This window comes from Hipposideros armiger, unplaced genomic scaffold (genome assembly GCF_001890085.2).
Source record: "Hipposideros armiger isolate ML-2016 unplaced genomic scaffold, ASM189008v1 scaffold_275, whole genome shotgun sequence".
NCBI classification, from domain to species: Eukaryota; Metazoa; Chordata; class Mammalia; order Chiroptera; family Hipposideridae; genus Hipposideros; species Hipposideros armiger.
In genome coordinates, this window is record NW_017731625.1 from 1,605,324 (window position 1) to 1,617,496 (window position 12,173).

Consider the following 12,173-nt stretch of genomic DNA (forward strand, 5'->3'; position numbering starts at 1 on the left):
CTGATCTGAGTTGACCCACCACTTTCCAGAAAGAGCACAAACCTTCAGGTACCAGCAAGATTTGAGCCCTGACACTGGACCCTCTGCCTCAGTTTTCCCATCCATCAGGTGGAGGTTAAAGTGAGGATGAAGCACTTATCAGTACTATGTCCAGCACTCAGGGCTAACTGCCTTTCCCCAGATCCCCCAGAGGAAAGGACGCTGATGAGCTCCCCTTAGAAGAGGATATCACCCACAAACCCCAGGGGAGGAAGCCACGGGCACAGTGGGGAGAGGGTGGACCTGTGCCTCACTTCTCCTTTCTTCCCCACCATTGGCTCTGCCCCCAGTCCAAGATTGGGACAGGGGGTTCCCTGCCAGCCCAGTTCCACCTACCCCTTTCAGCACCCACCTGTACCTAGATGGGAGACTCTCAGCAAATGCCCTCTAGCCTCCAACCCTCCCTTTGCCCATATGTAAAATGGGCTCATAGCAGGACCCAGCTCACAGGGTTGTCATCGGCATATGTAAGGAGTTAATAATATAGGAAAACAGCATTGGGAACAGCATGAGCACTCCTGAAGTGCCCCTCTAACTTTTCACCCGATTCATTCACTCTTTGTCCATAAACACCCTGTAACTCAGGTAATAAACACCCATAAACTCAGGGGTCAGTGTTGGGGTTGGAGCCAGGAAGCTCCCTCCTGGGAACCCAGCAGTCCCTTATCCCTCATCCCTACTTTCTGCCCCTACTCCTCCCATGAGAATCAAGAAAAACCTGAAGTTTGTTATTAAACTGGTTTCATTTTTATTAGATTCCAACCATACAGCAGGGTGGGGTGGGGGATTGAGAGGTCTTGGTTCATGTTGGGACAAAGGAATGGCCAGAGGGGACTGGGAGATCCCACTACATGACATTCTGTACATCGCAATGCGGCCGAGAACATACCCCCTCCAGTCTTGATGATGCTAAAGGCACTTGGATGTCGTTTTGAAAGGCCCTCAGGGTTGTCATGGCAACCAAGGTCAGGAGGATGCTAAGGGGGAAAAACTAGTTGGTTCTGCTCAACTCAGGTGGAGTTTGGGGCTGATGGACACCCCTTTGGCCCTCATTCACTTCCCTCCTCCAGTGGGGTTGAGACGGGGTCCCCACCCTGGCTGGCCATGGTCAGTTGCCCACCGTCTGACCTGCTGGCCCATGTGCACATCATGGGGGCAGGACTAGGGCCTCTAATGTTTTCAGCCACAGCCCAGGAAGAACTGCTGGTGTCCCCTTTCTAGTTCTGTCTGAATCCTTTGCTGAAAACCTCCAGGTTTTACTCATCTTTCTCTCTGGCTCATCTCAGAAAGATCTTGAGGATTCCAGGATCCAAGTCCACCATCAAGCTCATCCATGACCTGGCCTCTGCATATGTAGTGATGGGTTTGACCCTCAGACCCATTTTACAGATGAGGACACCAATGGTCCATAGTGGTCCTCAGTCACCAACTGAGAAAACAGCTGGGAGAGAACAGAGCTGGTTTCCAGTCTTCTGACAAGGTCCTTGAGAATACTGTCCTAACCTCCTGGTTGGTGACCAAGCTCTTTTCTGGCTGAGGTCAGGCCCCACAATGTTTCCTGTGCCCTTTTCCCCACTATGATGCCCTAACCGTTGACTGGCTGAGTGGGGGCAAGAACCAGGCTGGCAAGGCAGGGTCACGGATGGTTCCTGTCTGGTGTCTGAAAACTTCTGCAAAACCTCAGTTTCTACTGTCTTACCCACAGTGACAGGGAACTCACTATCTGAAAAGCAATGGGGCAGTGACCTTGGGGAAACTTCTTTAACCTGAGCCACAGTCTGCCTATAACCCCCCTACTCTTTTGTCCTGGATCTGCTCCAAAGTTGCAGAGACCAAGGTGCCTCTGTCACCTTCCAATGAATGATGCAGATCCAGGCCTCCCTGTAGCCTGAACCCCTGTCCTGGCCTTTCTCCCACTGCTGCTGTGCAATGCACATGAAAAGGACCTTGAGAGCTGTCCACATTCTCTATTCTCATTCCCCAGGTGAGCAATGGGATGTGGGACTAGCTCAGGGGTAGTGTAGACTCAGGATTGAAGGTCACTCCAACTGGCCTGCTGGAGAGGGATACCCCAGAAGCCATGGTCCTGGTCCAAGGGCCAGGTCAGCTGCCCCGCCTGTACGATGTGGGCTCAAGAAGCAAGTGGCAGCTGTGAGGGTGATGGAGGAACCTGGGGAAATGGCTTCTCCTGGTGGCAACCTGTCCTGCTGGGCCAGTGGATCCTGGTGGGAGGGAGTCTGGGGATGGGGGTGAGTCTAGCATGTCAGGAACCACCCTGTGTGCTGGGCCCTCTTAAGGTGAGGCTGACCTTAGCTCAGCCCAAAAGATCTGTCCCTCTCCCAGATGGCCAGCTGAGCTGGGTGTGTCTCACGTGTGAGTTGGGAGTGTTCTGAATTTGAGCTGTTTGTCCCAGGTGTGAGTTGTGCTCTCACTAGAGCCCTGTGGGCCCATGGTGAGCTCCAGAGTTGAGGGCACCTGTTTAATGTCAGCTAGGTGTCAGGTGTGTGTGTTACACTTTAGAGCTATGCATCCAATTGTATCCTGATTTGAATATGTGTGTGCCAGGTGTCAGATGTGGGATGTCCAGGTGTGAACAGTATAGGCTTTTGTGTGCCCTCCCCTTGGGGCTGGGCTGCCCTCTGTGCATCCTGGGTGTAGACCATCTCCCCCAGGGTGTGAGCTGTCAGGGAGAGGGGCCTGTGGGCAGCAGCTGTGTACCTCCTGGGAGTGAATTGTGAGCCCTGAAGACCCTGGGGTCTCCAAGCCCCACCACACCCCCGTGCAGTTCAGCGATCACTCAGGACAAGGAAGGGGAGCGGGGGCTTTAGAAAACGCTTGAGAAACTCTGCAAAAGTTACATCCTGATGAAAAAAGCAGTCCTGTGGTTGGGTCTCTACAAAAAACGGGAAGTTCTGCCAGGAGCCGCCCCTCTGGAAAATACATAGGTGCCATCAACGGGCTGGCGAAGGTAGGATGGGAACAGAGAACGGCTCTCCGTGGGATCCTCTAGGAGCCCGCAACCCCAGCAGGGGAGGGCAATTTGAGGTCACCCCCAGAGCACTCAAATCATCTTCATGTTGAACTTGCGGGCGCCCCCCTGGCCTGAGGCAGCGGCCGGCCCATCCACCTTGCGGAAGGAATACTCCACGGAGAAGTTGTTCTTGTGCTGCCCACGGCCCCGGCTCCATACGAAGAGCAGCAGGAAGCAGAAGAGGACGACGCCCAAGAAGGTGATGCAACCCATGGCCGTGGACACCAGGATGGTGGTGAGGTCCAGCGGGAAGCGCGCGGCCGCCAGCGTCTCGTTGTGGCCCTCACCCGGGGTCGGTTTGGCGGCCGGCTCAGGCTGCACGGTCAGCGTGGCGAAATAGGTGTCGTTGCCGCCGGCGTTGCTGGCCACGCACGTGTAGGTCCCACTGTCCTGCGGCCGTGCGTCGCGGATCTCCAGCGTGCCCCCCGGCAGCAAGCGCGCCCGGCCAGCGCTGGCGGCGGTCACCGCGCGGTGCTGGGGCGTCACCCAGGCCACGGTGGGCGCCGGCTCGCCCTCCGCGCGACACTGGAAGCGCACGTCCTCGCCTGCGGTGGCCGTGACCTGCTGCAGCCGCCGCTCGCGGATCTTGGGCTTGCGGCACACAAAGTACTCAAAGAGCGCAGAGTCTGGCAGGTTGCGTAGCGCGTCCCCGCGGACCTCGGCGGGGGTTGCGCAGGCGGGCAGCCGCCCGTCAAAGTTGAGGGTCTTGCGGCGCTGCACGATCCACAACAGGCGACAGTCGCAGGCCAGCGGGTTCCCGTCCACGCGCAGCGTCTCCAGCGTGTTGATCGAATGAAAGGTGCTCTCCTCCAACGTGGACAGCAGGTTGTTGGAGAGGTTGAGCAGGCGAATCTGACGTAGCCCCAGGAAGGCCTGTGGCTCAACCACAGCCAGCATGGCCCCAGCCAGGTGCAGCTCACGCAGGCGGACCAGGTCGCGGAACGACCCACGTGGCACAGTACTAATGGGGTTGTGCGAAAGGTTGAGGCAGGTGAGGTGGGCCTGGTGGCGCAGCGCGGCAGCCGGCACAGCAGTAATGTTGGTGTGGGTGACGGACAGCGAGGTCAGGTTGAGGCCCTGCAGGCTTCCTGGGGCCACCTCCTCCAGCAATGGCCAGTTATCAATCTCCAGGTGCAGCAGGCCAGGGAGCCTGCGGAAGTTCTGGTCCTCCAGGGCCGCGATGGCCAGGTGCCGCAGCCTCAGGGAGCCCAGTCCCCGCAGGTGTCCCAGCGACTCGCCGGATAGCGCCGTGAGGTTACAGCGCTCCAGGGTCAGCTCCTCGAGTGCCAGCAACCCTGAGAAGGCCCGGCGCGAGATGAACACCAGGTCGTTGTCGCCCACCTCTAGCCGGCGGAGGCTGCGCAGGTCCTGGAAGGTGTAGTCCAGGAGGATGACCAGCTTGTTCTCGCTCAGGTCCAGCAGCGTGAGGTTGTCCAGGCGCGTGAAGACCCCAGGCGGGATGAGCTTGAGCAGGTTGCCGCGGAGGCGCAGGACGCGCAAGCACGGCAGGTTGGCGAAGGCACCAGGCTCCACGTGCGCGATCACGTTCTCGCTGAGGTCCAGCTCCTCCAGCAAGGGCAGGGTGGCCAGGTCGCCTGGGTTCAGGCAGCGGATGCGGTTGCGGCTGAGCTCCAGGAGGCGCGTCTCGGCCGGGATGCCGTCGGGCACAGCGGTCAGCCGGCGCTGGGGACAGGCCACCGTGCGCGTTTGTGTTGTGCACTCGCACCGTGCAGGGCAGCCCCCAGCTAGGGGCGGGGCAGCGGGCAGGAGCAGGAGCTGCAGGCTCAGGACGCACAGCCAGCAGGTCATGGTTTGGTGCCTGGGCCTAGGGCCACGCCACCATCCTCGTGGGCACCTGGGGGTGGGGGCAGCGTTAGCAGTGTTGGGCCTTCTTGTCCCGCCCTAGCAGTGCACTCAAGAAGAGTTTATCCACCCTGGGACCCGCAATCCCACTCCTGGGTGTCTATCCAAGAGAACTGAGCACACATGACCTCTCAAAAACCTGTACACTCATGTTCACAGCAGCAGCATTCTTCTATTAGCCAAAAAGTGGGAACAGCTCAAGTGTCCATCCACAGAGGAACGACAAATGCAATGTGACCCATCCACACACTGGAGTGTCACTTGGCCATGAAAAGGAGGGAGGCGCTGACAGTCGCTACAACTTGGATGGACCTTGAACACACGGTGCTCAGTGAGAGAAGCTGGACACACAAGGCCACACAGTGTGTGATTCCACTTATGTGAAATGTCCAGAACAGGCACATCCACAGACAGGACGTGGGTTCATGGTTGTTGGGGGATGGAGAGCGGGGTGGGGGTGACTGCTGATAAGGATGGGGCTTAATTTGGGGTGATGAGAATGTTTTGGAATTCCATAATGGTGGTGGTTGCACAACCTTGTAAGTATACTAAAACCACTGAATTGTGCACTTTTAAAAGGGTGAATTTTACATTTTGTGAATTCTATGTCAACTTAAAAAACTGCCAAAAAAAGAAGAAAAGCATTTATTGAGCTGGAGAATAACCATACAAATATAATGTTAAAAATTTTGGTACCAAAAAAACCCCCATTTATTGAGTGCCTACTGTGTACCAGGCTCTGAATATACCAGAGAACAAGGCAGACACAGATCCTGCCCTCCAGGGGCTCACATTCATCAGGTGGGGATACAGGTGGTCTACATGTTCCCCTCTCTCCCTCAGAGTCCTTAACAGGTTCCCCACCCATCTTGTCCTCCCTCTGTTACCTGTACATACGAGTCCAACCATCACGTGAAATTATAGCGCATCTTAAAACCCTGTTCATTGTCTGTCTCCTCCAACTGACTTGTAAACTCTCCAGGGCCTTTGTCTTAGTTGGACCTAGAACTGTACCTGAGACACAGCACCTACTTAATGAATGTCAACGAGTTCAATACACAGATAACAAGACTAGAGGATGATGCACTGCGAGGGGCTGTGTGGGGAAGCAGTGTGGATAGATGATCAGTATGAACAGATGGAGGGGTGACTTCAGACCGGGGAAGGTGATATATGAGCTGAGACCCTGTAGTGGGTAGAACTGTGTCCCCCCAAAAGACATGTTCAAGTCCTGATCCTGGTTCCAATGAATGGGGCCTTGTTTGGAAGTAGGGTCTTTGCAGATGTGATTAGTTATAATGTGGTTATATTGGGATAGGGTGGCCTTAATGCAATGACTGGTGTCCTGATAACAAGGAGGGAATTTGGACCTACATATAGATTCACATGAGGAAAAGGCCACATGAAGATGGAGGCAGAGACTGGAGTGATGGCGTGGGAAAGCAGCTGCCATAGCTGAGAATGTGCTCATCACACCATGAGGAAACCGAGGGACTCCTGGTCTCCAGGAGGTCATCAGTCTTAGGTCTCTGTCCCGAGCTGGAAAATGTAGTAGGGAATCAGAGAGAGAGAGAGAGCTACAGCCCTTGGTTGTGCCCTCCCACATGGCAATTATCCTTAATCTCGACCTGGGTATTGCAAGGAACATAATCCTTCCCCCAAGCAAACCTGCCTTCCGAAGCTGTTTTTCTAGGTCATTCTCTCCCATGTTGTTGCCTCAGACAGCACATGGTGAGGCTGATGCCCAGGTGGGGACAAGAGAGCCAGAACATGGTTCCCTGTTCAGCTGCCCATCTGATGCCTCTGGCAACTTCCTACCTGAAACCTATCCCCAGTTCCCTGTTGTACTGCTTTCTGTGGTCAGGGAGACTGTCCCCTCACCCAGTAACGGGGGACAGGGCTTCAGAAGCCTGCTCTGGAGGAGTTGGGGCCTCCCTGGCTCTGTCTCAAGGAGGAAATGGCTAGTATTGTTCGGCCCCCCAAATACAGACTCCTTGTGGGGCAGAGCAGCCTGGTTTGTTCTTTCTGCAGCAGAGAATTTCATGCTCCTAGAGTAAAATTCAAAGTCCCCCCCTGCCCGTGGCCCACAGGCCCTGTATGACCTGCTCTCCCTGGCTCATTTCCTCCCTCTCTCCCCCTTACTCACTCTGCTCCAGACACATGGGCCTCCTCGCTGCTCTTTCAATATGCCAGGCACCTTCCTGCCTCAGAACCTTTGCATGTGCCATGGCTAATACCTGGAATACCTTCCCTGCATGGCTCTCTCCCTGACTTTATTTGGGTCCACCCTCAATGTCACTGGTTATTTTCTGAACTAAAGTCCCCACCTTAGTCTCTCAGAAATGCCATTTAAACCCTTATTTAATGTAGTATCACCATCATCACTACTATAATCATCATTACCATCATCATCCTTCTCATCACCATCATCATCCTCATCACCACAACACCCTTATCACCAGCATCATTACCATCATCACCATCTTCCTCATCACCATCACTGTCACCATCACCATCAAGCACATAATTCTACAGCCCCTGCTCTGTGCCAACACGGGCCAAAGGCTCCACCTAGATTGTCCCCTTTCATTCCCACAACAACCTCATCGGGGGGCCCACTGTCACCCCCACTTTGCAGGTGGTAACAATGAAACTCAAAGCAACAAGTCACTGGCTCAGGTTCACAAAGCCCATCAGTGGTGGGGCAAAGTGGGTGGTGGTCTTGTCCCTGTAACACTCCCTAATCTCCTTTTTTTTTTTTTTTAAACACAGCCTAGACAAGGTCCTGACTGCTCATCCAGCTGCATTTAAAACACGGTTCTGTTTTTGCTGGACTAATTTTTATCACCACCTTTAGAGATACTGTAACACTGGTTCCCTCATGCATTGATTCAGTCTGTCAGTCAGTCAACAAACAGGTACCGTGTGCCAAGCATGTTCCAGGTGCTGGAGACACAGAGCACAGGAGACAAAGAGGTCAGCTTTCTGGGAGCTGACAGACAATAATACAGCCTCTCCTGCCTCGGGTGCCATAAGTGGAGAAAAGTTATGTCCAGGGAAAGCAATGCGGGTGTCAAGTGATTGCAATGATCTAATTTACTGAGAAAGGGATGTTCTTGCAAAGACTTAAAGGAGCAAGGGAGCAGAGCAGATGGTGGCAGGAAGGGCTGTCCATGGGAGGGCACAGCAGGGGACAATACAGTGAGGGGGCCCATGAAGTTCAGGCAAGGAGAGGGGGGGTCACAGCGGTCAGAGAGATGAAAATAGACTTTTCAAAAATTTTGTGTTTTTAATTGGAAAGAATTTGAAAAAAAATAGCTGCCATAGAAGTTGGATAAGGACAAAATCAGAAAGGAAGTACTGAAGTGAAGAAAGGTCAGGACAGCTAGGGCACAGCTACTGTGATCTAGTCGCAGAAAGACCAGCGGGAGACCTCGATTCTGATGGGCTGTGTGACCTCTGATGAAAAACACCCTCTCTGGACCTGACCTGTCAAAGGGAATGAGAACCCTTGGGGCGTTGGAGCTCCAGCTCTATAATTACTCCCAGGATGAGAGGACAGCTGGTCCACAGCGACTGGTGGGGGCCACTCAAGCTATGACCTAGTTTGTCAGCTCTAACCTCTCCTGTAGGCAGGACCCTGTCATCTCCTCTACAGGGCTGGCGGGGAGGGGGAAGGGGGAGGCTGGTGAGAGGCATACATAGGGAAGAGGCTTGCTTGGGCTAGAGCCTCTGACACCTCCCCCTATGGTTACTGGAGAGGAAATGGTGGGGACTAGATTCTGCCTCTAGGACCCCTATTCCCTCACTTTCCCTGACACTGGCTCGACCTGAAAGTGGGAGAGCACGTGGGAGGGTGGTCTTTGGTGGAGGGCTGCAGGGGGCTGTTGCCCAGATATTCGAGTGCCCCTCAGTTCCTGCCACTCTCAGATGATAAAGGGCTGGGTGCCCCAAGCAAGTGAGGGACCCTCTCTGGGCCTGTTTCCTCTCCCTGGGGGCTGGGCCTACCAGTGGGGTTAGAAGGCCAGGATACCCAGTTCCCGATTAGGGTGGGGGTCTGCATTCCAGTCCTGCTTCTGCAGGGCTCAGTCTTTAGGGCTCTCCAGACACCCCTACTCCTCCCCAGGCACCTGCTCACGTCCTCCCAGGACTAAACACCACTGTTCACTGATGACTCCTGATTTTGTGTCCCGGCCACCAGGTGTCCCCTGAGCTCCAGCCCTGGGATGCAGCCACATCCCTGACCTTCCCCAGGAGGCCCCGCAGCATCCCAACCTTACCGTTGACAGCTGAGCAGTCCTTGCTCACCCTCTCCTGTCGCATAGGCAACTCCTAGCTCACACTCCTGGCCAACCCATCACCAGGTGCCATTCAGGTACATCACAGATTCACCTTCTCTGCATCTCCTGCCTCTGCCAGGCCACTCAAACCTGTCCTCTCAGCACAGGCTCGAGCTCACACACTCAGCGGACGCTCGTCCTTCCTTTGGCCTCAGCGTTCCCACCGGCAGAATGGAACGGGGGTTGTATGAAGGTCTGTCCCACTTGGCACTGCTGACATCTGGGCCAGTCATTCTCTGGGGAACCGTGCTGGCCACTGCGGTGTGCTGAGCAGCCTCCCCGGCCCCCACCCACTTGATGCCAGGAGCACCCCCAGTGTGACAAACTACAGATGTCCCACCCAAGACATGGCCCAGTGACCCCCAGGCGCAGGACCACCCCAGTGAGACCCCTGCCATAGAGGGGGCTGGGCACAGAGCATCCATCCCTAGCAGGAACTAGGCTAATAGTCAGCCTGTGTTCTAGCTGGGGAAGCAGAGGCCCAGAGAGGGGAAGTGACTCGCCCAGGGCCACACAGCTGGTGAGAAGCAGATTCAACACTCAAACCCAAAACTCCACACACTATATTCCCACGGCTCTCCCAGGGATGGGAGTCAGACTTCTGCTGGTTCTGCAGACCCAGGAGCCTGTCCTGTGCCAGCTGGGCAGAACGTGAGGCCCCAGAGCTGCCCTAGCAGAGCAAGTCTCTCCCCTCCCATGCCATGGAATGCTTCAGGGTCAGGCAGCTTGTGGCGACATGGCAAGGGCAAAGGAGCCCTGCAGCAGCCTGCTCCTGGGCTTTCTGCATCCCCGCCCACAGGGGCAGGGCTGGGGTGGACAGACAACATGTGTCTCAAGGACAGAGATTCACTATCATGCGCAACGAGCCACAGTGGAGGCCGTGGTCAATGTGGGCAGAAGGCAGGGGCCTGCCTGGAGCAGGTTGGGGGTGGCCCATGTACAGACACCCTGCTACCCAGCCAGTCACACTCGGGTCTCCATTTCTCCTACTGAAACCTAGTGTGTGGGGCCCTGAGCTGGCGTTGGGGGCATAGTGGCACCCTGGCCTTCATGGGGTGCATTTTCTCCCATTTCAAGTGTTCAAGTTAATGTTTCTTAGCACATCCACAGATACATGCAACCACCACCTCTCTCTAGTTCCAGAACATTCCATCATCTCCAAAAGAAGCCCCATTGCCATAAATAGTCACCTCTACCTCCTCCCCAGCCCCTGACAGCCACAAGCCCATTACCTGTCTCTGTGGATGTGCCTGTTCTGGACTTTTCATAGAAATGAACCACACACTGAGTGGCCTTGTGTCTCTGGCTTCTCTCACTGAGCATCCCGTCAGGTGGGCAAGCATATAAGAACCATGCAAACAAATAAATGAAGTAGATCTTTTGGGAAAAGGAGGGTCACGTGGCTGGGGGAGGCCAGTTTGAGCTGACAACTAAACAGTGGGCAGTAGTCCATCAGGAGGAAGTCTGGGAAATGGTGTCCCAGGTGGGGACCCCCACTGGGCAAAGGCCCCAGAGGGAAGGAGCCTGGTGCTCTGAGGAGCAGAGAGGCTGTGGCCTGGATGTGTCTGAGTTTGGGTGTGACAGTTGGGGTCTGCAAGGGTGAAACCACACAGGGTGTTGAACCTACAGTGAGGTGTTCAAACTCAATTTGGGCAGCAGGGGGGAACCATGGGGGGTTTCGAGCAAGAGCATGACATTCTAAGTTGTAGCTTGAAGATATGTCCAGTTCTGCATGGTCTGACCCTGTCACCCTACGTCACCTGAGCCTGGAAAGTCTTGTCTCCTGCTTAGATGGCAATGTCATGAGATCAAGGACCACATCATTCCTTTCTCCACTCCCAGTATGCACAGAGCTGGGTGTCGGAGGGCCCAGTACTATCCAGTGAATAGGGCAGACAATCAGCCAGTCTGCAGCCTGGATGAGACTCCTAGATTCCCATTGGAGCCCACCCCACCACCTTGGACAGAGGATTTTAATGTCCTGAGCCTCAGTTTCCTCTTCTGAAAAAGGGGCTCCCATGACTAGTAACCACCTCCCTAGGATCCTTCAGGAAAATTCTCCACTGGGTGCCAGCTGGGGTCAGGAGCCCTGAGTCCTAGGCCTTGTTCTGCTCTTGGCCAAGTGTTCACTACATTCATTCATTCATTCATTCTACAAGCATTTAATGGGTGCCTGCTGTGTGCCTGACACTGTTCTAGTTCTAGCGGAAAATAGCTTTGAACAAAACCCCCATCATTCTGTCTATGGGTGAGAAACAGAAGAGTTAAATAGAGGCCGCATGTGGGCAGTCCTATGGAGAAAATCAACAAGGAAGGTGGGATCTATGGTGGGCAGAGCAATGTCCTCCCACCCCCCTCAAAGATACCTGTGTCCTAATTCCTGGAGTCTGTGAATGTTACCCAATGTGGCAAGGGGATTAACTTTGCAGATGAAATTACGAATGCTAATGAGTTGACCTCCAGATGGGAGAGATTGTCCTGGATTACATGGGGCCTGGTGTCATCACAGGTCCTCATAAGAGGGAGGCAGGAGGCTCAGAGTCAGGGAGATGGAAGAGGCTGCACTGCTGGCTTGGCCACGAGCCAAGGACATAGCGCCTCTAGAAGCTAGAAATGGCTGGAAACAGTTCTCCCTGGGGCCTCTGGAAAGACCAGCCCTGCCCACACCTGGGTTTAGGTTTGCGAGACCATATCAGATTCTTGACCCCAGAACTGTGAGATGATAAATGTATGGTTTTAAGCCACTAGGTTCATGGTGACGTGTTACAGCAGCTGCAGGAGACTCACTCAGGGACTTGAAGAGGAGGTGGGCTGTGCGTCTGCTTCCAGGAGCTGGGAAGGTGGAAGGGGCCAAGCTCCCTACAGCAGCGGTTCTTAACCTTCCTAATGCCACGACCCCT

The 12,173-nt window shown here is 54.8% G+C and overlaps 1 protein-coding gene across 1 annotated transcript in view; it reads right to left on the minus strand.

The window, feature by feature from the left end:
* Positions 1-762: 762 nt before the first annotated feature.
* The window catches only part of LINGO3 (leucine rich repeat and Ig domain containing 3), a 14,646-nt gene continuing 3,235 nt past the window's right edge, over positions 763-12,173 (minus strand). Inside the window, exon 2 of the mRNA XM_019657233.1 lies at positions 763-4,925. Coding sequence (XP_019512778.1) covers positions 3,101-4,879 — 1,779 coding nt within the window. The 5' untranslated portion in view covers positions 4,880-4,925 and the 3' untranslated portion in view covers positions 763-3,100. The remainder of the gene's footprint in view (positions 4,926-12,173) is intronic.